Genomic DNA, 23,693 nt, shown 5'->3' with positions numbered 1-23,693 from the left:
ATATTGAATTCTACTGCATGATGAAACTCTATAGGGTTCCTGTTGAATTAGTCAATTCTGTTCTCTAGACAGACACCACAGAACAATCTTAGCCAGAGCCATGATAATTTCAGATAGTGATACAGGTTATTCTTTACACTTCATTTTGTTTCCTGTTATTTAGAACCATAGGAGACACAGAACTGTAATAAAATATTTCTTGAAACTTGGATGCAAAGGCAGGGTCAGAATGTTTGGTTTATTTTAGCATCTCACTGCTTGTCACTGCATCATCTGGGTAGACTGCTCCTCAACTCCTTGGGGGCTTTACAGGGTTAAGGAATATTTGGGCTGGACGCTGTCATATTTTTCATTTCCCCACCCCTGTGTACAGCTAAATGAGAATTGCAGACAGAAACAGAATCTTCCACAGTCATTCTGAAAGCCACCAACGGATTTATGAGTCTCTAAGATAAACTGCAGAAAAAGATGGCAAGTAAGTAGCTCCATCTGAAGAGGAGCTTGCTTTGTTGGGTGAATTTTATCCAGTGTAAATTTATGAAAGGACAGTGTTCATTGCATCCCCATTTTGCTTGTTTGGTATGTTCTTCTCATGCCTCTCTCCTTTTTCCTTTCTTTTGACCTGAGAAGTACTTAGAAATAACAGCCATATTCTGTCTTGTCAGATACAAGGACAGCACAGCTTTGGCTGCTATACCTTCATTTGTTATTTGAATTATTGATTTATTTGTTCAGGAAAGAAAAAGGTTTCCTAAGACTTCCTTGAAACAAGAATCCTCAGGAAATACTTTAACCACAGGTCTCAGCTGATTTATAATTTAGTTACGCACCACCTCCACCTTGCTTTCTACCATTTTGAGCCAGAAGGGAAGAAAATAAAAATGTATTTGATTAATTGTTCAGCTGTAGTGTCTAAGTCAAGGTTTGGACCTGGTAGGAGTTTATGGGCTTTGGTGGTGGGAATAGAGGGTGGTTCAACTTCCCTGTCAGTCCCAGCAGCCATGGCACACACACACCATGGCCTTGGCAGTCTCCTCCTCTTAAGTGCACTTGTTTTCATATATATTTTTACACTGATATGTTGCCAGCAATATACAGCAATATTCAGGCATGCTGATACAAGATAACATCAAGATATCAATTAAAAAGCCAGTTTTAGAGAAAACTGGTACTTAACTATTCACAGTTTCAAAGTATGAATTGTGAGATATATACCCCTCTAGCCTTCTGCAGCTATATTTGGCATAACACTGGTGATTTTGGCTGTGATGCCCTCACATTCTAAAGGTTTAGGGTTTTGTAAGTGCCTGGGAAGGTATTTCTGGAATGGATAGGAACATTTTATAAGCAACTTGTTCTCTATTATATCACCTTAGAAGATACTGATGTCTCTGGTGCTCCTGAACCTTCATCCTTCTGACTGATAAACCCACACGTGATCTCAGATGTATTTTGAGTCACTGCAGAAGTGAAAGCAACTGCTGTCACAACAAAAACTGCAAAAGAGAAATAGAAAACACATGCAATAAAATCTATATCTCTGCTATGGGAAAGTAATATTTTAGTTTAAATACAAAGAAACTGTAAAAAGATTACATATTTTTAAAAAGAAACAAAGCGAATATGCGAACATACGGTATGAATTTGCTAACTCTGCATTTGTGTATTGAAGCTGAGTAGAAGCTCTATTTGGAGAACCTTTTAAAAGCACAGGCACATCACACTTTAGAAATATGTCCCATGATAGTGCAGAGAAAGCCTAAAGACAAAAGCCACTTTGTGTTATGGAGGCTCCTTTAGAAACAACGTTATCAAACACAGAAGAGCTCTTGCACTTCCCTTTTTCATCCTTGTGTTGGAAAGCACCAAACCCTGCAGCACCAAATTCTGAAGCACAGGTCAGTGTTTGCCCACTGTGAGAGGGAGAATGATCATGCACCTTCCTTCCCACACAAGGCAAGGCAAGCACTGGGAAAATAGAGAACTGCCTACTGTGGGAGATCAGATTTGAAAACATCTAAGGAACCTGAATGTGAACAAGTCCATGGGACCTGATGAGATGCATCTGAGAATCCTGAGGGAGCTGGCAGAGGAAGTGAGTAAGCCCCTATCCATCATATTTGAGAAGCTGTGTCAATCCTGTGAAATTCCCACTAATAGGAAAAGGGAAAACGTAAGTCCTCTTTTCAAAGGGGAAAAAAAAAGACCTGGGGAATTACAGGACAGGCAGTCTTGGTGCCTGTCAACATCATGGAGCAGTTCCTCCTGGAAACTGTGAGAAGGCACATGGAAACTAAGGAGGTGACTGGTGACAGCCAACATGACTTCACTAAGGGCAAATGGCACCTGGCAAATCTGGTGGCCTTCTGTGATGGGGTTGCAGCTTTGGTGTGTGAGGGAAGAGTGACTGACATCATTTACCTGGACAAATGCAAAGAATTGGCCACTGTCCTGCATGAAATTTTGTGTCTAAACTGGAGAGACGTGAATTTGACAGAGGCTCCAATCGGTGGGCAAAGAATTGGCTGGATGGTCAATGGCTTGATGTCCAAGCAGAGAGCAGTGGTGTTCCTGAGGGGTCAGAATTGGAACCAACATGGTTTAATATCTTTATCAATGACATGGACAGTGGAATCAAGTTCACCTCAGCAAGTTTGCTGATGACATCAAGCTATGTGCTGCAGTCAACACATTGGAGAAAAGGGAGGGACCCGTGCTGGCTTGAGGGGTGAGCCTGTGGGAACCTCATGATGTTCAGTAAGACCAAGTGCAGGGTGCTGCACCTTGGTCAGCACAATCCCAAGCACAAACACAAGCTGTGTGGAACGTGGATTGAAAGCAGTGCTGGGCAGGAGGACTCAGGAGCGTTGGTGGATGAGAAGCTCAACATGAGCTGGCAGCGTTCACTTGCAGCACAGAGAGCCAACTTCATCCTAGGCTGCATCCAAAGCAGCGTGGGCAGCAGGTCAAGGAAGGGGATTTTGCTCCTCTGCTCTGCTCTTGTGAGACCCCACCTGGAGTGCTGTGTTCAGCTCTGGGGCACAGAAGGACATGGAGTCATTGGAGCGTGTCCAGAGGAGGGCCACAAAGATTATCAGAGGTCAGGACAACCTCTGCTATGGAGACAGGCTGAGAGATTTGGGGTTGTTCAGCATGGAGAAGGCTCTGGGGAGGCCTTCTAGCATTTTGCAGGCACCTGAAGGGGGCAAGAAGAGAGCTGGAGAGGAATGTTTTACAAGGGCATGTAGTGATGTGCAAGGGGGAATGTTTGAACTGAAAGAAGACAGGTTCAGATTAAATCTTAGGAAGAAATTCCTGACTGGGAGGGTGTTGAGGCACTGGATGAGGCTGCCCAGAGGAGTTGCAGATGCCCTGAATAGCAGAAGTCCTTTATACTTACGCTTAAAGAGCAGAATGAGAAAGCTTCTGATTCCTCAAAGACATCATCTCTCCAGAATGCTTCCTATAAGCTTTTCTGCAGGGACTGCAGATTGAAAGTCATCTTCTAGCCTTAAAAGAGCTACAGTAACCATGTACCCACCACTACACCAAACAGAAGTACGACCGTATAACTGGCTGGGTGAAATGTGTCTGATTTCCATTAATTCCCTAAAGCCAGCTGTCAACAGTACAAATAAGCAGTGAATCATAAAATAACATCTTTCTCCTGGCACCCTGAAAGATTTATGCCCTCAGGCCTTGGCTTTTTGCTTTGTTTTCTTTTTTTTCCCCCCTCAGCTCCTGAGATGGTTGCACATAAAGCTAGGAGCAGAGTTGAAAGAAGGAAAAAAGTAAATATATCAAAAAGTACTTGAAGGATGAATATGATGAGTCTCTTTCTGCAGGCAATGAAGAAGCAAAACTGGGAGCAGGAAGAAATTAATAAGAGTTGTTGCCATCTCCTCCTTGCTATTTGTGTCTTCTGGAACTGTCTGAGCTCTGAGCTGGCAACACTTTGACAACCTCTTCTCCTTGCCAAAGTGTATTAAGGCTGAGTCTTTCTCATTGAGGCACCCAACATACACTTCATTTTGGGTGCCACCTTTCCACAGCATGCACAGGCAATGGTCTGCTTTTGCAGATGTCTGATTAAAACCCTTTGTGTCATCCCTAAGAAAGATGAACGTGGTTTCTTTGTGGAGACATGTATCTCCATCCATTGACTATAAAAATAATAATGGCACTTCTTGAGACAGGGAGTGCCAGAGAGCAGCTGAAAGGCAGGTATGCATTAGGTATCTACACCAAGCATGCTGAATTCCTCCCATCAGTGCAACTCAGGTTTCTAGCTTCCTCCTTAGCCTTTCACCAAGTCCTTCTCTGCTCAGCTTTCTCCACTTTTCTTGGTTTGTTGGCTGATTCTGCTTTTACCCTTTTTAAAGCAGAGACCATTCACCTGGCTCATGGCCAGGGATTTAGCTGATGGAAACCCACCTATGTCCTCTGATTTCTAAAACACACCAGCAGAAACCACCTGGAAATATGACCTCAAAAGCTCAACTCATTTGGCTTGCTGAGCATTCCCTTGCTTTAGGTTTCTGATTTGTGAATAATTTTAACTTCTGATTGTACAAACTAAGCCTGTGTATCCCAATGTGGCATTACTCTACTTTGCTCATGTTGCCTTGTTAGAGGGATTCCTAAGGCCACAGCAGAAAAGGGAAGGATGTATTTAAACACCAACAGGGAGCAGATTTGCAGCTTAAAGTTAGACAGCTGTAGCAACCAGACTGTGAGTGAGACATGCAAACAAAGTGTCTGATGAGCTGGAACTGCATCAGTAAAGGACAGTATGTGGGACTAGGCTGGAAGTAGTGAGCACCCTGACACCCTCATGTGTAGGTGAAAATGGGACTCCTTTTCATGCAAACTGCAACAGCTTGCCACTGCTGTGGTGTACCTTTATTCCTGTGAAGGTTTTTAGGGTAAGGAAGGATGTTTTGAACCTGACGTGATTCCAGGTGATTTTGCAGTGAGAAACAAATGAGTAATACGATAGTAAGAAGTATTTACATGATATAGAGTGGCCTAAACTTGTGTAAGTCTTCAAGACTTGTACAGGACAAAATAGAAGATCAGAGCATGAATAAACCTTTTAGAAAAAGTAAAGTCAGGAAAAGAAACATTGGGAAAATGGTAATGCTCTGGTTTGCCGTCTTAATCTTCCAGCTTCTATCTGACCTGTTCAAGGACTGTTGTTATGGTCTGCACATCAGTCATCTTCCTGAAAACCCAAATTAAGATCTGCAGAGGCTGAAAACATAGGGTAAAGAATATCAAATATGTAGCATGCATAATCATATTGTCTATTGCTGAACTAGAGTGAAGCTGAAATGAAAGTAAATTGCTGCCTCTGAACAATGTTTGTTTCTGCTTTCTATCTTCATTATCTTTTTATAGGTGATACAAAAATAAAGGCAGCAGGAGAAATCTTGTTCTCACTTCAGTCAGACAAACATCTAGTTGCCACAGGCAGAGCCAAGACTTCATAAAGAAGTGTTGGCACATGCTTGGGGAAATGCCTGTAAAAGGCAAAAAGGGAGCTTAAGTGTTATAGTGCTGACAAGAGAGGCTTGAATCTCCTGGAGAGATACCAAACCGAGAAGCTCTGTTTAAGCTATAGTTCTGCTATCAGATGAATGCATCTGCTTCCAAAATTTTATTTTCAAATTGGGGGGGGGGGGGGGGGGGTGACAAAAGTAGCCTTTGGAAGACTGGGAAAATCACTCCAAAATATGCTGAAAGTCTGAGTTTACCAGGAACACAACAGCTTGGGAACTAGAGACAGTGAAAGATTAAAACCTTTCTCTTCATACCGAGGGAAGCATCTTGTATTTGTGTTCAGCTCAGGGTGTTTAATCTTTTACATAGCAGTCAGGCCTTTCCTAGACATAGAACAATCTTCCACCCTGCTTTACAGCTCAGAAGATTTACATAAAGCAAACTATGATTTGGGTCTTATTTGGCTTCTGACTATGTCCAATGGGTGTGACTCTCTGGATCAACTTTCCAAAATTTTCTTCATGATCAGGGGAGGTAGATGGACCTTTTCTTCCAGGAAAACTTTTTTTTCCAGGAAAAAAAAAAGTCATGACTTGCTAGAAAGTAGTGGCATGGATGAGCTTCATATTCATTCATTAACTCTTTAAATCCCCCACTTTTGCATGTGGTAACCTTTTTCTCAAATCTCCCCTAAAGTAGTGGATCCTGAAGTGAGAATTGTACTCAATACAAACATGCTAAAAATCAGGGGGAGGCAGGACAGGCAAAAAGAACTGATCTTAAATTAATTCCTTCCTTTTAACCATATCTCATTTCTATCCCATCAAACTTAACTTTTGTCCTTCCTCATCTTTTTGCACATCAGCAAGTGTGCAAAAAGCTGCACATTCCTCAGCATCTTCATCCTTTCAGCTTAAATAACTTCCATCTCAGAAAAATATGCCCCTTGTGAGTTTTTTCTCATATGATGATGGGGCCAGAGGTGTTGCTTTGTGTTTTGGAATAATAACCATGTTAGAACAAGGTTTAACAAGCGAGGTGGGTGACAAGATGGCTCTGCTGCAGCTCATGTTAATTGTGACCAGCTGTTGTAACACTGGCTGGGGTATGTCTGGGTCAGGAGCAGTCATTTATCTGGTCTTACCAGTTAATTACAATAAATGTCACGTGAATTGATTTAATCATTCACAGTCATGCTCAAGCATGATTGAGATTTGAGATGGAAAGGAAAGCCTATAGAGTGTGATAGCTCTGCGTGAGGGTTTAGAGGGAGGAGACAAGAATCTCTAGACTTGAATCACTGAGCAAGAAGAGTGGAGCAGGGGAGGTCGTGTGGTTTCAGAAAGTGCTCAATTCGGGTCTGTGTACCGAGTCAAAAACTAATAATGGGGCCCAACACTGATACGATACAACATCCTGGAATGTTACGGTCGCTTGCCAGTCTTGTTTGCCGTGGCCTGCAGCCTTTCGCGAGGATTATTTTTCCACCTGCATCTGCCACTACCCCCTCCCCCGCCTCTCCGGCTCCTCTCCAGTTTCTGCCCCCGGTGCAGGCGCTGGCACTCCGCGCTCTTTGTCCCGGGACAGTGTCCGTGCGGGGACACGCGGCAGCTGCGGGGCGTGCGGGCGGCAGGGGGAGCTGCGGCCCCGCGCATCCCGCACATCCCGCACATCCCGCACATCCTGCACCATCCCGCGCATCCCGCGCATCCCGCGCATCCCGCACATCCCGCACATCCCGAGCATCCCGCGAATCCCGCACATCCTGCACCATCCTGCACGTCCCGCACCATCCCGCGTATCCCGCACCATCCTGCACATCCTGCACCACCCCGCACACCCCGCACATCCCGCACATCCCGCACATCCCGCACATCCCGCACATCCCGCGCATCCCGCACATCCCGCACATCCCGCACATCCCGCACATCCCGAGCATCCCGCGAATCCCGCACATCCTGCACCATCCCGCACATCCCGAGCATCCCGCGAATCCCGCACCATCCCGCACATCCCGCGCATCCCGCACATCCCGCGCATCCCGCGCATCCCTCACATCCCTCACATCCCGCACATCCCGCACATCCTGCACATCCCGCACATCCCGCACATCCCGCACATCCTGCACCACCCCGCACATCCCGCACATCCCGCACATCCCGCACACCCCGCACATCCCGCACATCCCGCGCATCCCGCACATCCCGCACATCCTGCACATCCCGCACATCCCGCGCATCCCGCACATCCCGCGCATCCCGCGCATCCTGCACCATCCCGCACATCCCGCACATCCCGCACACCCCGCACACCCCGCACATCCCGCGCATCCCGCACACCCCGCGCATCCCGCACATCCCGCACATCCCGCGCATTCCGCACATCCCGCACATCCCGTGCATCCCGCACATCCTGCACCATCCCGCGTACCCCGCACATCCTGCACCACCCCGCACATCCCGCACATCCCGCACATCCCGCGCATTCCGCACATCCCGCAAATCCCGTGCATCCCGCACATCCTGCACCATCCCGCGTACCCCGCACATCCCGCACAATCCCGCACATCCCGCAAATCCCGCACATCCTGCACCACCCCGCACATCCCGCACATCCTGCACCATCCCGCACATCCCGCACCATCCCGCACCATCCTGCACATCCCGCGCATCCCGCACATTCCGCACACCCCGCACATCCCGCACATCCCGCACACCCCGAGCATCCCGAGCATCCCGAGCATTCCGCACATCCTGCATATCCCGCACATCCTGCACGTCCCGCACCATCCCGCACATCCCGCACATCCCGGCGCTCCTGAGGGACTGCCTTCGGGATACAGGCGCGGCCCCGACCCCCAGCTCGCCCAATTCTGGCTTCTGTGTAATTGCACAGGAGACGCCCTGCTTTTTATATTCTTAGGGCACAAAAAGTGGCACAGGGGTTCCTTGTAAATTCTTTCATGCATTAGTTAAATCGCTTATGACTGATTTTATTTTCTTATATTTTTTTTCCATGCAGTCTCCAGCAAATATTTTCTGTTCTTTTATTGAAAGTCAGAAAGCTTAAAAATACTTAAAAAAGTTAGGAAAGGCTCTGGAGCACAGGTCTGATGAGGAGCGGCTGAGGGAGTTTAGCCTGGAGGAAAGAAGGCTCATGGGGGACCTAATAGCTCTCTACAACTACCTTAAAGGAAGTGTGGTGAGCTGGGGTTCAGCCTCTTCTCCTAGGTAACAAATAAAAGGATGAGAGGAAATGGACTCAAATTACATCAAGGGAAGTTTAGGCTGGGTATCAGGAAAAAAATTTCTTTGAGAAAGTTTGAACAGGCTGCCCCAGGGAAGTGGTTGAGTCACCATCCTCAGAGGTATTTAGGAGATGTGCAGATGTAGCACTTTGGGACGTGATTTAGTGGTGGGCTTGGCAGTGCTGGATTACTGCTTGCATTTGATAATCTTAGGGGTTTTTTCCAACCAAAGTGATTCTATGATTCTCTGATTTTGAAAAAAAAAAAAAAAATAGAAAAATATTTGGGTTTTCTTTTCCTAGGAACAACTCATACAGTAAAAACTTCTTTCTCAGAAGAACACCTTTTTGTAGGTCGTGCCCCTGTTAATTATAGTGGTCTGAAAAGTGTTTCTTCAGAAGAGAGATTAAACTGGAACTTGTCACAGTGAGTAAATCATTTCTATGCATCCAATGAAAGTCTCAGCAAAGGGTTGGTAACTGGTTGATAATGTCCATTTTATGTCGGTTTCTGCAGTGAAACCACACTGCCTTTCCTAAGAAGTTTGCTTTCCCTAGTCCTTCCAAATTTAATCTGTGCCTTAATCTAAAATATCTTCTTCAACATATGAGAAATAGAGAAGTTTCCTCAATCTGCCTCAGAAAACTACTGCCAAGACCCACCTACTTCAACAGTCACACACAAGCAATGGGGAAAACTCTGTCCACAAATTTATTTTCCGTATTTTAAATTTTCCTCGTCTTTTTATGAACCCTCCATTTTCAGGTCCCAGATGAAAACAGCTGCAAGAAATTTGCTCTTTCATGTTTTTTAAAATAAATACCTAATAATTTGGTCACTGTTTTCAATTTTTCCTCTGTCTTGTTATGTCCCAAGAAATTCTGGTACAGATTTCAGCAAGCTTCATCTTTTAGATACAATTATGCTTTTCAGTGCTAATACCTATCTTCTTAGAGGAGGACAGTCAGCAACCCAGCCTATGGCTCATTGCAGACAACTTAAAAATTACATAGAGATTTTATCAAGGAATAATTGAGGTGGCTGAAGTTTCCAAATAAGGTATCACACGGGGCACGTATTTTACACTCCCCTGTTGGAGAAACAGACAGAAACTTGCCCCAAAGAACAGGTAGCTATGAGTCAGCAGATACTCCTGTTCTTTACTGATTCCTTACAGGTATGTTAGATTCAGTGCCTTATGTAGCAAAAATAAGCTAACAATGAGAGGAAGTGCAGGTGTATTTTTCACATGATACTATTATATATCCAGTGTTATTGATTAATTTTCCTACTGACGTTATTACAGACTGATATCCAAACCATGCCTTGTGATAAGCATTGTGATTTCAGCATTCATTAAGTCAGGAAGAATAACAACCTAGTGTGACTGCTCAGGCTGGTGCTCACAGGGAGCTCACTGAAATCCCTGCTGCTTTAGCCACATTTGGGGCCATTCCAGCCACTTGTGATCCAGTTTGCAAAGAATAATTGGAACTGCTGAGAACACCCTTTTTTGGGAAGTGGCTGAAAAGTGGCTGCAAACACAGTGAACCTCAGCTACCATGGCAACCTCTCTGAGGAAGAGCCTACATTGTGGCTAGCTCTTCTTCTGCTTCTTGTCCACATCTTCCATCCTCTCAAGGGAGCTTCTTCTCGGCTCCCACATTACCTTTTCACCCCACTAAGTATGGTGAACAACGAGCCACGTTAGGAGGTGTTTTGCCAGCAGGCAGAGGTCCTTTGCTACTACTCAGCATTGTCAAGGATACACCTGGAGTCCTGTGCCAAGTTGTGGGTTCCTCAGTCTAAGAGAGACACGGGCACACTGGAGAAAGTGCAGTGGTGTGCCACAAAGATGATTATGGAACAGGAGCATCTCTCCAATGAGGAAAGACTGAGAGAACTGGGACTGTTCAGTGCAGGAAGAAAAGGCTCAGAGGTACAAGCACCTGCAGGGAGGGTGCAAAGAGGATGGAGCCAGGCTCTTCTTGGTTGTGCCCAGTGACACAGAGGCAATGAGCACAGACTTTTCCACCATGTGAGTGACCAAACATGGACACACATTGCCCAGAGAGGTGGTGGTCTCTACCCTCAGAGGTATTGAAACGCTACCTGGACAGGGTCTAAAGCAGTTGGTTTTAGGCAGCTCCACTTGAGCAGTGGGGTTGGACCAAATGACCTCCAGGGGTCCTTTCTTCAACCCTGCTCTGATTGTGTGAACAACTGCATAATTTTGTGGGCAAAGAAGCACTGGTGTGGTGCCACCACAGAGGCCTCCCACGAATCAGAAAGTGGCATTGGGCTGTCCTTATCCTTGACTATTCTCTAGAGGATGTTTGTTCATGAGAATGGCATGTTTGTGCTATTAAGAAGCTGGATAGACAACCCTGAAGTAAGGTAAACAGATCTGTCTCATCTAATGACATAACTAAGTTTGCTTTAATACTTTTTTTTTTTTTTTTTCCTAACTGCTCTGTGTTTAAATACTCCAGTCTCATTACACTCTAGCAGTTCTACTGACATTAGTGGAATTATTAGCTTCTTGCAAGCAAAGGCTACTTTAACTTAAGTATCTAAAGGTAAAGGTGTAAGAGTCCTCACACATATTCAAGAAAGAGAAAAAGATCTGCCTGAAACAGAAATGAAAACAGAAGATGGCAGACAAAGAACTGATACTCCTTGTCATCCTAGTATGGTAAAACTTCCCTTTTAAATGAAAACAGTTTTCTATAACAGATTAGGTGATATTGTCCTTACTTTCCCGAAAGAGGGAATGATGAGCAGGGAACACAGAAGGCCTGAGGTGTGTATGGAGGAAGAATGGATAGAAAGAGGGAGAGTGGGAGAGAACAATTTTGCTGCAAAATGAAAAAAGACAAAAATAAATCTAAGGTATCTGAAAAAATATGGTTGCTATTCGGAATTAACTATGGTAAAAATTAACAAAATAAATACTGGTTCTTCTATTTTGTCTCATTAGGAGGTTAGGGTTAAAAATAAGTGCAATTCCAAATCAGCTGTACAAATGTAAAATCCAACATATTCCTTATAGAGCATGTTGTAACAATAAATCACTTTTAAAACTAGCCCTTTTATCTCACACATTAGAAATCTTATCTACCACCAAAGGAGTAAATACTGTCTTACTTTTACAACACTAACAGAGCTAAATACCCAGGCAATAAGCTACCTTTTCTGTATGTTTGCCCTGCTCATTTTTTCAGCAGTTTTAAAAGAAGATTTTATGAAAACCTAAATCATCCCAGTGATCTAAACCAGCTTCTCAGCTGAAATGTGAGTTTCATGAAGTTCCAGGCATTTTGAGAGATGCATTTTCAGAAGCCTGTGAAGAGGAGGTGCTCCATGATATATTATTCTAGGGGTCATTATAGGAGTGGCTCCTGAAATGGATGCTGCAGCAGGACAGGATGCCCACGGCTCTGACAAACCTGCCTCTGCTGAGCAGCCACAGCAGCAGCACCCGTCCAACACATGTGGGGCAGCCCAGGAAGTCAGGCTGCACTCTGGGCATCTTCCTCCTTCTCAGTAGCTTGGAATATGGGTAACCAGAAGGATTTTCTGAAGAAGGGGAAAAGCAAACGGCTCCAAACCTCAAAAGAATCTAAACACCCACAGTTTTAAGTGGCATTTACTTCCATTGGAAAATAATTGTTTTCCTTCACAGTCCTTTCACCTTCAGGAATCTTCAGAAGTGATACCTTATCTTCTGATCCATGAAATATATGGTGATGGATGACCATGAATATGTGGTCTCAAAAGTTTTCCTGGGTGAGCAGACCATGTACTGGCCTTATTCACAAGCAGCTTGCACCCAAGTTTTTGCATGTTTTGGGAAAGAAACAAGATGAAACTTGATTCCCCCTGGGGTGCTCATTGATTTCACCTTCCTGCCAGTGGCAGGGCTCAGTGCCTGAACTTGCTCTGGAATGTTTGTCAGCTGTTTTGTTGGAGAGAAATCAGGGTATTGCTGGGAGTTGAACAGATCCTGCAGGTGGCTGAGTCCCACGTATTTCTGGGTTCTCCTACAAAAGAAGTGTGCTGGCCCATCTCATATTTTCCAGGATCTCTGCCATAGGAATGTAATGGACACTGGTATGTTCTGTGAGGGAATTCTCAACAGTATTGCCCTATAATTTTTGCGCAGTCAGACACACCGTAATCAAATCTGTGTCTTGCCGGGATCTGAGTTGGCAGTCCTTGCTCATATACAATCTCGTCTCATTTGTCAGCCACAGGGAGATCTTAGGCAGCTGCTCATGTCTTAATTTCTCTCAGGTGCCCTGAAATTTGGTTTAATGAACATCTCTCAGTAAGAAAGGGGTGCAATTAAAAAAAAAAAAGGGAGCAGGAGCAGTTTTCAGTGGAAAACTTCCTCTGATGAGAAAGGTCAGTGAAAGTATCTTTTTATAAAATTCTCGAATTTTTAAAACACAAAACTACTACTGTCTCTGGTCCCAGGCCCCATCCATGCTTCTACCTCATCCACCAAGGTAAGGCTAATTTTATGCTGGATAACATTCCCTTTAGCCACTAACTCTTGTTTGTGGTGACCAGAAGAATGTAAGATGAGAAACTGGAATAGTGCTTTTAATGTATATAGCTGTATTTACATATATATTGCATATATTGTTTTATGAAGTTCTTGGAATTAAATTTCTTGCTGCTGGGGAGCATTTATTTCCAGCAAATAACACAGGCACAGTGCTTGTTCTTTCTTGAAACTTTTGCAGTTCTGAGCCTGTAATTTTAAGACTGACCTGCTGCCTTAAGTGCAAAGATATTGTGGAGATTTTCCTCCAGGTGTTATTAGAGTTTAGCTTCCCTTTGCTGGTTACGTGTTGCCACTTCTGATGATACTGGTTCATCATACGGATACCATCTGTTGTCTGCACAATTTATTACTCAGTCTTATCTGTAGACAACAGATTCTTAAAGGGGACATAGGTATTTTTAAGAAAGTATATACAATTCATTAAATGCTTAACATTATTTATAAAATTGTTTTTAAGAGTGATCTGTTAGAGACATGTATGGAACTAGCAGTCCTCAGGATTTTTGTTGTCAACTCTGTCTCTGATGCTTCAGATCCTAGCTGTTTTGTATGTCCAAAAGCATTTGCATTTTTTCCCCTATAATAGCCAGCCTTACAAGAAGAAACACTGCCTCCCTGTACACCTTGTCTTGACTAAATAATATCTCAACTGAAAGAACAGCAGTCCTCCTGGAGGATAATCACATCATGGGGTTCTCACACCTTTTGCTCTCTGTGGAATCATCTCTTAGCCATGCTGACAGGGGCCTTTGGGCACCATCACATCCCAGATGCTAATAATTCTTATTTCTTTTGTCATGCAGCCTGTAAAAGTAGCAAAGCTCAGTCAAGAAGAAAACACAGAAATCCCTCTTTGACAGGGTTTGCTTAGTAGTATCAGCAGTCATGCAAAGCATGAGATCATAAAATATTCATTTTCATTTTTACTCCACCTTTTCTTCAAATAGCTCACGTAGACTTTCAACCATGAATGAATAATACCTAACAATTTCTCTTTGAAGTAAATAATATTGTCTCTGTATATGGAGCTGAAAATGGTTGTTAACAAACTTTCTCAGGTGTGTATCAGAACTATATCAATCAGGAGAAAAACATGCACTCAGTCCTGGATTTTGAATCAGCAAGATCATTTTTGATAGGAACAAGCCATTAATTTTAGAAAAAAACAGTTTCAGGCATTTGAGATAGAAACAAATGCTATTTCCTTTTTTCTTAACAGTTAATTGCTGGGCTGATTTTCAGTAGAAGAAATCAAGCTTTAAATTCCAAAACTCTTCACTCTAAGAGTAAACAAAGGTACATTCTATATATTAAAATCACGTCTTCCTCTATTTAGATCACTAAACAACAACAAAACCCGATAAGACAATGATGCACCATTATATTTTGCTCTACTAAAGTATCTGATTCACAGACTATTTACATGGGAAATTGCAGGTATATTATTAAAAGTGTTCAGGTCAAGCTAGCATTAACAGCAGAAAATATATTTACATCAGAAGAAAGAGAACAAAAAAAAAAAAAATCAGTAATTTAAATAGTTTTTGCCATGAGCATAAAATGTGTCAGATGCAGTAAGAGCAAAAGCCAGGCTGGGCTGGGAGAGATAAGGGTGATGGGAGGAAGAAAAGCATCACCAGAAGAGAGAAGAAAGGTGAGACAGAAAATAAAAGATTCAAGAGAAAAAGAAATCAAAGGGTAAAGAAAGGAAATATGTGAAGGGATGCAGTGAGAGAGAGGGAAGTGGAGATGAAAGGGCCCGAGGAGTGTAATGAGAAGACCTCACCTGCGAGCTGAAGTGGAATTCCAGCGGAGCAGCCGTGGGGCCGGCTCACTGTCATGGCTGGTGGTGCCCTGCAGTCCCCTGGCCCCACAAGTGAAACTGAGCCTGCAGGTGGTTGCCTTAAGGATGCATGTCACTGCCCACAGTGAAACCACTTCTTCAAAAGAGAGGGCTCGAGACCTGAGGAAACAGCTGTGGGACGCGGAGAAGAGGGGCCTCTCTGGGGGTTGGGGAGCATCTTCCTTCTGTCAGAGGATGCCTCCACAAAACTGAGCAGCTGCCTCCACTTCAGCTGCTCAGTCTTGAGTCCTTTGCTCACACTTACATATTTTCTCATGTAAATTTGGTGCAGGAGGCTTTTTGCTGTCTCACTTCAAGTCTTATTTTTGAAGCAGTTACAATTTCTGCTTTCATGTGCTGGCAGTAAGCATAATTTCTACAAGTCCTGATGAGGGGAAGAGCTAGTGTTTTGCCAAGCTAAAGAGCTCAAAAAAAAAAAAAATCCAAATGAAGTCTGTGCAACAGCATGGGAATACCCTGCCACGTTTGTCCTGGCAGGCCAAGGGAGGTTTCCCATACTTGGTGAACACTTGCTCTGCTGGTGACAGAGGACCTGCTGCGGTCACCCCTGAGATCCTGCCACCCAGACAGGGGCAGGTTTGCAGCACGAGGCTGTGCTTATACCAGGGGGAACAGGGAACTAGCACTGTTTGAAGGAAGGTTCAAAGTGAGCTACAGATGTCCAGAAGTCTTTACACAGATTACTTATCTAGGGGATAAAGGCCCTCAGGCTCAGACTCGAGCCTGTAGAGGCAGAGCCCCTCTGCCCTCAGCCTGTCCCTGTTAACTTTCCCTGGAACACAGTGCTTCAGGAGCTGCCTCCTCATCAGCTCCAGGACACTGGTGAGTAAGAGGTGGAACTGGCCCAGGTGTAGCTGAACTTGCTGGTGCCAGCAAGCCCCACTGATTTGTACCAGAACAGGACAGTGCAGAGGGGCAGACAAATTTCCCTACCTTGCGCAGCTATGCATCACAGTCTTCGGGCAGAAAGTGGATCCAGTTTCAAGGATTGAGCTGGAGCATCTCCCCTGTGATCCCCCAGGATAGACTGAGGGAGTTTTATTATTTGCTCGGCTGTTGTATTTTCTATATATATATTTATATTTTATTATTCATCAGTTGTTATTTTTACTTGCCAAGGACTAAGCATTCATTCTGCAATTGTTCAGAACCTGGATACAAAGAATCCCTAAGCAAATAAACTCAGTGTTGGTAAAGTGTTCTCAGAAACATCTCAGAGATGATATCTAGGTTTTTTATTTTTTACTGATACCTGGTATCAATAATAAAATACTTTCTTGCATTAGGGAAATCAAATAAAAATGTAGATGAATCAGAACTAGACAGACATACCATAGCTAAAAGAAGACACAGAAAACATCCTGAAGGTAACTGCAGGGGCAATGGGGCACAGAGACCAGCATTGTTCATGGATATGAATGCATGATCTCTCACAAGACAGCCTTAGACACACTGAGTCAATAGCATTGTATTGTGGTGCTGAGCACAAGCTCTTGTGTTATGCAGTGTGAAGGAGCTGAAATGATATGAAAACTAGAGAAGTACATATTTGCAAGAATGCAAAAATGAGAAAAAGAAGCATAGGATTCCATGGGCATTAAAGAAATTGATGCAAACAGGAAAATACCATACTGGTCACAAGCTTTCTTGGCTGACAGGTTGCTCCTTTTTTTTCCACAGCCCACCATGGTACACAGTCCTTCAGCATGAATGAGTTTTAAAACACCTCTGAAGATTGCCTAATCCAGTGCTATACTAAAAATATATATTTATTTATCTATATATAAATATATAATGATAATTATACATTATATATATATATATATATATATATATATATATATACACACACACACTAAAAACATGATCAGCTAGCACAGGTTTCCCCAGAGCACATCCAGTACAGTTTTAAATACCAACAGGGATGGGAGACTCCATAACTTTTCCTGGCCATCTATTCAGCATTTCAATCACCTCACAGTACAAAAATGTTTCCTAATATTCAGAGTGAACTTTCCCTGTTTCAGTTTGTGCACATTGCATCTGGTCCTGTCAATGGATACCATAGAAATTAGTCTGGTTCCCCCATCAGATATTTGCACATCGATAAGGTTCCCCACAAAGCTGTCTCCTCTAGAGGCTAAGCAGTACCAGCCATTTCACCACAAATCCTTTACCAGATACCACAATTCCTTATCATCTTTAGGAAAAAAGGAAGACCTAAGGAACTACAGACCAATGTAGTCAGTCTTGGTGTCCATCGAGATCATGGAGCAGTTCCCCCTGGAAACTATGAGAAGGCACATGGAAACTAAGAAGGTGACTGGTGACAGCCAACATGACTTCACTAAGGGCAAATGGTACCTGGCAAACCTGGTGGCCTTCTGTGATGGGGTTGCAGCTTTGGTGTGTGAGAGAACAGTGACTGACATCATTTACCTGGACTCATGCAAAGAATTGGCCACTGTCCTGCATGAAATTTTGTGTCTAAACTGGAGAGACGTGAATTTGACAGAGGCTCCAATCGGTGGGCAAGGAATTGGCTGGATGGTTGCACTCAAGAATTGTGGTCAATGGCTCGATGTCCAAGTGGAGAGCAGTGACAAGTGGTGTTCCAGTTTTGAGATCAGTTTTGGGACCAAACCGGCTCCACATCTTTATCGATTACATGTTTTGTACTTTCCTGTACCCCTTTCAACCCTACACTCATATACAGGTTTTGCCCTCAGAAAACAGGGATAGACAGTTTGTACCTATCCCAGCCACTGAGTGCTCACTGTCAGTACGGTGGCCTGACAAAGACGTGTCTGAACACTTGCATATCTACCCGGCAGGCAGATACTTGTCCTTTGATTTAAAATTGGCAAGTGACCCAAGTGCTTTGTTTTCTCTTCCACCTAATGCATTCAGCATTGGTAGCTCCTAGGACTCCATTGAAGACATTTTGCTCTTTTGTGGTTCAGACAAGGAGAAACTACTGTTTAATAATGAAATTGTGTTGCTGGTGATTCAGCTGATCTGGTATCAAAAGTCTTAATGTATATGTCAGGTTTTCAGTGTAGAAGATTCTGTGAAAGATACCATCAACTATGACAGCTCATATCTACTGAACTAAGTCAAAATATATTTATAAATTCTGCCATGTTAGCTTATTCCTAAAGATGCTGGGGTCAGAAAGGGTATGCACATGTATATGATAGTAAAGCATTCTTTGAGTGAGCAGGGCTTTTTTCCACCATGAGAAAGTGGCTTTTGTTATCAAGCATTTTATCCAGTTTATGTCACATCCTGGTTGGCCATCAATGAAATGGTTTGATAAAGCCTATGCCAGTGGAAGCAGCCACATGGTAAGAAATTCTCTAGCTACACCATACAATTGGATTACCAGCACAGTGGAACTAGACTTACATTTTAGTGCTCATACTAATTCTAGCTTAGGGCTAGACCTCCCCCCATACATTATTAATATAAGTGTTAGCATACATTATTAATGTAGGTGTTAGGAAGAGCACTTCAGGGTCAACTCCTGATTTGCGACTTGATTTGAATTCAAAACTTCACTGTTGAAGTTGGGTTGAAATGAATTTCTTTTTGCACATGAATGGGAGTCTGGCTGGGAGCAACACCTGGTTTCTTCCAGCTACTGTTAGTAAAGTCAATCAATATGTGTCCAGCTGCCCAGTTAGGGACCCATGAGTATTGCCATTGCATGCAGTCCAATATCCCGACTGACATATTAGTAATTCTCAAATATTTTACGGGCCAATAAAAAAAATCCCCAGTTTTGTGGAATAATCTCCTAAAGAGTAGCAATCGCCCTCTGACTTCAGACAGCAGCTGGTGTATATCCTGAAGTATCAGGTTTTATTTAAAAAAAATACTAACTACTAGCAATCGTGAAAGAATTGTAAATGCTAAATTCTTGTCTAATATTACTGTGGACCCTGATCACATCTATTTTTTTCCTTAATTATATACTATAACTATAGACTTTAAAAGTTAAATTCAGATTATGTGAAAACTTTTTTTAGAAATATTTCCTTTGATCTGTTTCAATAATACTGAGGCTAGTTTTGTAAGAAGAGATAGTATCTTCTAATAGAGCCAACTGGTACTGTTGGAAAAAACCCGGTGTTCACACATTACTTTTTTGGTTAAACTAGATTCCTACCTACAAAACTTGTCTTGCCTATCCCTTAAAAAAAAAGTCAGCTACAGTAACTCTTTCTCTTTAAAAGTATTGTTATTCATTTGCATTATCTGATGCCAGCCTGCACTTAAAGATCTGTTTCCACATGATTTAATAAACATGTTAATTCTGGGCTGGCACAAAGAGAAACTGTCACTCTCAGTAGCAAACATGGATTTCTCAAGAGTGGTTCAAATGTTAGGGGGGAGTTGCTTGGCACTCGTAAGCCGATTTGGCTGGAAAAAAAAGAGCTCTTGGCAGATGTTTCCCTTCCAAGGATTCCCTCCCCCTCCCTCGATTTTTCATCTTATAATGTTTGGTTCTGCCTTTCTGGCACAGCTCATAAAAACTCTGTCACTTGGCTATGGCTGCATGCATGCATACAGTGGTATTTCTCCCTTTCTGGGTCGAAAAGCACACCACAGTTATCACTTAACTACAAAGTGGGACAAGACCCAGGGGTATCTATCTGTTTCTCCTTCCTCTTGCTTCCTGAATTTCATGCAAAGTACAGCAACACTCTCCACAGAAGTGCCAGCTGCAATGATCAGGGGACGTAGTTTTGTGAAAAAAATATCATCAATCACACCTTTGCAGGAATGCATTGTACATCTCCATGCACTACATGAAGCAGGGGAGCAAGCTGAAACAGACAGAGAATGGTCTGTGGGCCTCCTCAGCACTCTGGCTGACCAGCAGGAACAGGCAATAAAAATTAGAATCTGGATCATGATTAATGAGAAGATGACAGGCTCCCACAAGGACACTCACTTCCTACAAGTCAGTCTTCAGGCCACGTCCTTGTATTTAGTGAACAGAAATGAAGAGACAGGAGAGGTGAAAGCTTGCCAGAGTCACAAAAAGAGGCTCATACCGCCTCTTCCCATTATTGGTTCTGCTTTGCTGGCCAAGATAGTGCAGAAAAGACGAGGGACATTTCCACATTGTTTCGCTGTTTAGTGGCTCAGGTACTGTACTTAGGCTGACTTTGGTGGGGGAGAACCCCAATATTCTTGGCAGCATACTGCACACCTCACTGCTAGCTGGGCACTCAGGATGGCAGGATCATGCACTACCACCCAGTCCACTACCTCAGCTCTTCCCACATCCAGTGGGAATGTTTTGAACCTGTGCTACAGCATGCAGATAGAATAAATGTGGGTCGTGCGTACACAAGCCCATTTGTGTCCTTGTTCCTAACCTCACCATGTACATGTAATATTAGACATATGCAGAGATCAGCAAAAGAGCTGTGGGAAAAGCAGATTCACAAGGCTGAAAACACAGGTTAGAATATACTTCAGCGATGGGAGTGGCTATGCATCTCAAGTCTTTGCTTGGAAGAATAAACTTCACGTTCAACCAGTTTACCCAGAAAAGGTATTACCCTATGTGTATCATCAAATCTCTTGTAAGATAATTTGATACCATTAAATCCACAATACTAAAGCTCCAGACAAAAGACCCACAGATCTTGGGAAAACTCTGGGTGAAAGCTGAGATTTTTCTTCTCCTGAACTAACATTTTTTGCCTCCCCTTCAAACCGCCTCACATTTACATGTAACTTTTCTACTCAGTTTGACCTCTGGGGAGGGATGTTTCCCAAGGGATATCATTCCTGGAATATGAAGCAATAAATAGTCCATGACAGTAAGGGTTAAGGGAGGATGATACGGGGCTCCTGTCTCCCCCTCACACTCGGCATTACCTGAACACAACACCTTCTACCTCCCATTCCCCTCTGTGAACCCTAAAGTTCCCATCTGCCTGAGACCTCCACCTTCTCCTGGCATTTTCTCAGGGCACCAATCAGCAGGACAAAGGCAGAAAAAACAATGCACTCCCAGACTCTCTCTCTTCACCACGGCAGCTGAGGGAAGTGTCACCTGCAGGCACAGCGCGTAGCTGCAACAGTGAAATTAACAGTGAAACAAATAAACAGTGAAATTAAGTCCTTGTTTTCGGTCCTCAGAGGCGTAACACTAATGCCAGGGGGCTGAGTGATACACAACCAAACAGCACTGTGGGCACCTCACCTAAAGCAGCTGGGACCCATCTGTGCAGTAAAAACAAACTGAGTTTGGTTATCTCAGAAGGCACAAGCTGGGACTGAAATGTTTCCCACGGCTGAGGCATCTATTGAGGTCTTTCCTCCTTGTGGAACCTGCTGTGGTTTGTCTGAGTTCTGACACTGAGATTTTAATGGAGAAACAGACATGGTCTTTCCACACTTTGGCCTACTTTTCAAGCTTGGAGGAAGACAGAAGCTGGGAGCGCTTTGCCATAACTGTTGAAAGAAACTAAAAGCCCATAAAGTGTTGAGGAATGACAGAGAGATAATATCTTCACCCTGTCTTCTTGGTATACAATCTAAAACTGAAGCCTGGACTGCTGTAGTCTTGTCCTTTTTCTAGTTTTCTGTCCAAAATTTTTGATTTTGAGATTTCAGCTTAAGGCACGTTTATTTCTCAAGGTCTTTGAACACTATCTGAGGAAGAAAGACTTTGATTTGTTCCAATGAGACAAGCTCACTCATTATTTTTAAATTTCTTTTCACACAAACTGTCAAAGCATCTTCTAGGCAGGCCCTGATTTTCCTTTCATTTTTAATAAGAGAGAAGGCTATGACAGACAATAAGTAATCTTAATTCTGCAGTAAATGTTTTTCTTACCAAAATAATGCCAAGTGCACTTCAACTAATATTTTCTCAACTACGAATACACACACTATTTCAGTGATTGCACCACAAGATATCCCAACAACTTGACCGAGTAAAAATTGAAAAAAAAAATTAAAATCTTGAGTAGCACTGCGAGAGAGTTAGTTGAAATTCACGCAACAAAGTTCTCCAAGCTCCGGGGGAAAGACCGTGAAGCGTTTTCTCAAAAACTGCGTCTCGTCACCTGGGGAGGGAGAATGGCTCAGGCCGCGCGCCCGTTGTGCCAGCAGGCAAGGCACGGCCAGCAGCCTGCCGTGCGGGTTTTTCGGCAAGAGGAAAGAGGTACGAGACTCTTGTGGAGGGAGACCGCTCGGGATCCTGCTGGGACGGGCGGTGCTTTGCCCTCGGCCCCGCGATGCGGGAGAAGGCTCGAGGTCCAGCCCGGCAGAGCGCTCGAGAGCCGGGCGGCCCCGGGGCGGGGGCTGGCCCGTGTGCCGGGGGGCACCTGCCGCCCGCCACCCCCCGCCGCGGGCGGTTAACGCCCCTCGCCGCCCCGGCCCCGGCGCTGCGCCCCGCCGGACACGGCGCTCGGCCGCCCGCGGCCCCCGCGCTCCATCCCGCCACCCCTCCCTTCCTCCGCCGCCCGCAGCACCGGCTCCCCCTCCGCCTCCCTGGCCCGGCCGGCGGCGCTACCCAGGATGCTCCGCGCCGGCGCAGGCGCGGCCGCTCAGGAAGAGGAAAATGGCATAAACAACCCCGAGCGCCGGGACCGCTGAGGAGGAGGAGGCGCCGCCGCCGCCCCGGGCCGCGCGGCCCCTTTAAGAGGCGCGGAGTCGCCCCCTCCTCCTCCTGCCCCTTCCGGAGCCGGACCCGGGGTGACGGCGATCCCCGCGCCCCTTCCCCCTGCCCGCCCCCTTCCCCATGGTGCCGACCCCGGCGGCGGGGCGGTTGCCATGAACAGCAGCGGCCTGCCCTGCTCGTCGCCGTCGCCGGTGGTGGGGCCGCCGCCGGGGGCGGGGGTCGGCGTGGCGGGTCCGGCGGCCGGCGGGGCGGGGGCCGGCGGCGGCGCCGTGAAGCTGAAGTTCTGCCGCTACTACGCCAAGGACAAGACCTGCTTCTACGGCGAGGAGTGCCAGTTCCTGCATGAGGAGCCGGGCGCCGCCCCCGCCGGCCCGGGGCCCGCCGCCCCCCCCCTCGGCGGGCTCCCGCTCGGCATCCCCCCACCCGCCGCCGCCGCCGGGCCGGGCTACTCGGCGCACGGGGCCAGCTCGGGCCCGGCGGCAGCGGTGGTGGGGCCTAAGAAAGCCGAGCTGGGGGCGGGAGGCGGCGGAGGCGGCGGCGGCGGCGGGGGGCTGGATGGCCCGCGGCTGGCGAGTGAGTGCGGCGGGGCGGCCCGGGAGTGGGGGGCGCTGCCGGGAGGGGGCGGCGGGCGGCGCGTTGTTCCTCATCCCCGACACGCCGCGGTGCTGCCGGAAACAAATAACAACAGCCATGGTGGTGGCGGGGGACCCCGGGCCGCCCGCCCGCCTGCGGCCGTCCCGCACGGGCGGACTGGGGCTGGGCCGGCTGCCCAGAGCAGACCCGGCCCGGACCGATGGGAAGGAGCGGGCAGGTGTTCGTGGGAAGGAGCTCCGTCTGTGTGGCTTTAAAGGGACTC

At 45.4% G+C, this 23,693-nt stretch overlaps 2 protein-coding genes and 1 long non-coding RNA gene across 12 annotated transcripts in view; 2 read left to right on the top strand and 1 right to left on the bottom strand.

Annotated features, from left to right (window-relative positions):
* The window catches only part of FLT3 (fms related receptor tyrosine kinase 3), a 44,905-nt gene extending 29,669 nt beyond the window's left edge, over window positions 1-15,236 (bottom strand). The window contains exons 1-2 of the mRNA XM_023918930.2: window positions 15,109-15,236; window positions 1,372-1,496 (exon numbers count right to left, since the gene is read on the bottom strand). Coding sequence (XP_023774698.2) covers window positions 1,372-1,496; window positions 15,109-15,163 — 180 coding nt within the window. The 5' untranslated portion in view covers window positions 15,164-15,236. The remainder of the gene's footprint in view (window positions 1-1,371; window positions 1,497-15,108) is intronic.
* On the top strand, window positions 13,104-22,092 carry LOC111923251 (uncharacterized). Of its 2 annotated transcripts, XR_002860977.2 has the most exons (3): window positions 13,155-13,260; window positions 14,542-14,618; window positions 17,393-18,308. It is a non-coding gene; the product is annotated as an uncharacterized LOC111923251 (long non-coding RNA). The 2 variants fall into 2 exon arrangements; XR_002860976.2 differs by lacking the exon at window positions 14,542-14,618 and having other exon boundaries at window positions 13,104-13,260; window positions 17,393-22,092.
* A 793-nt stretch (window positions 22,093-22,885) lies between these two features.
* Window positions 22,886-23,693, top strand: part of PAN3 (poly(A) specific ribonuclease subunit PAN3) — a 102,252-nt gene continuing 101,444 nt past the window's right edge. For 3 of the 9 annotated variants that reach the window (XR_015284715.1, XM_086881687.1, XM_086881691.1), the window contains exon 1: window positions 22,918-23,410. Coding sequence is in view for 7 of the 9 variants with exons in the window: in XM_086881687.1 (XP_086737813.1) it covers window positions 22,990-23,410 (421 nt within the window). In the remaining 2 variants the exon portion in view is untranslated. Of the gene's footprint in view, window positions 23,411-23,693 lie in introns of all 9 variants that reach the window. The other 6 variants (XM_086881689.1, XM_086881685.1, XM_086881692.1 and 3 more) reach the window with 5 other exon arrangements.

Source organism: Cyanistes caeruleus, chromosome 3, assembly GCF_971803275.1.
Source record: "Cyanistes caeruleus chromosome 3, bCyaCae1.hap1.1, whole genome shotgun sequence".
Lineage (NCBI taxonomy): Eukaryota > Metazoa > Chordata > Aves > Passeriformes > Paridae > Cyanistes > Cyanistes caeruleus.
The sequence above is the reverse complement of the archived record's forward strand: the minus strand, read 5'-3'. Positions and strand labels throughout refer to the sequence as shown.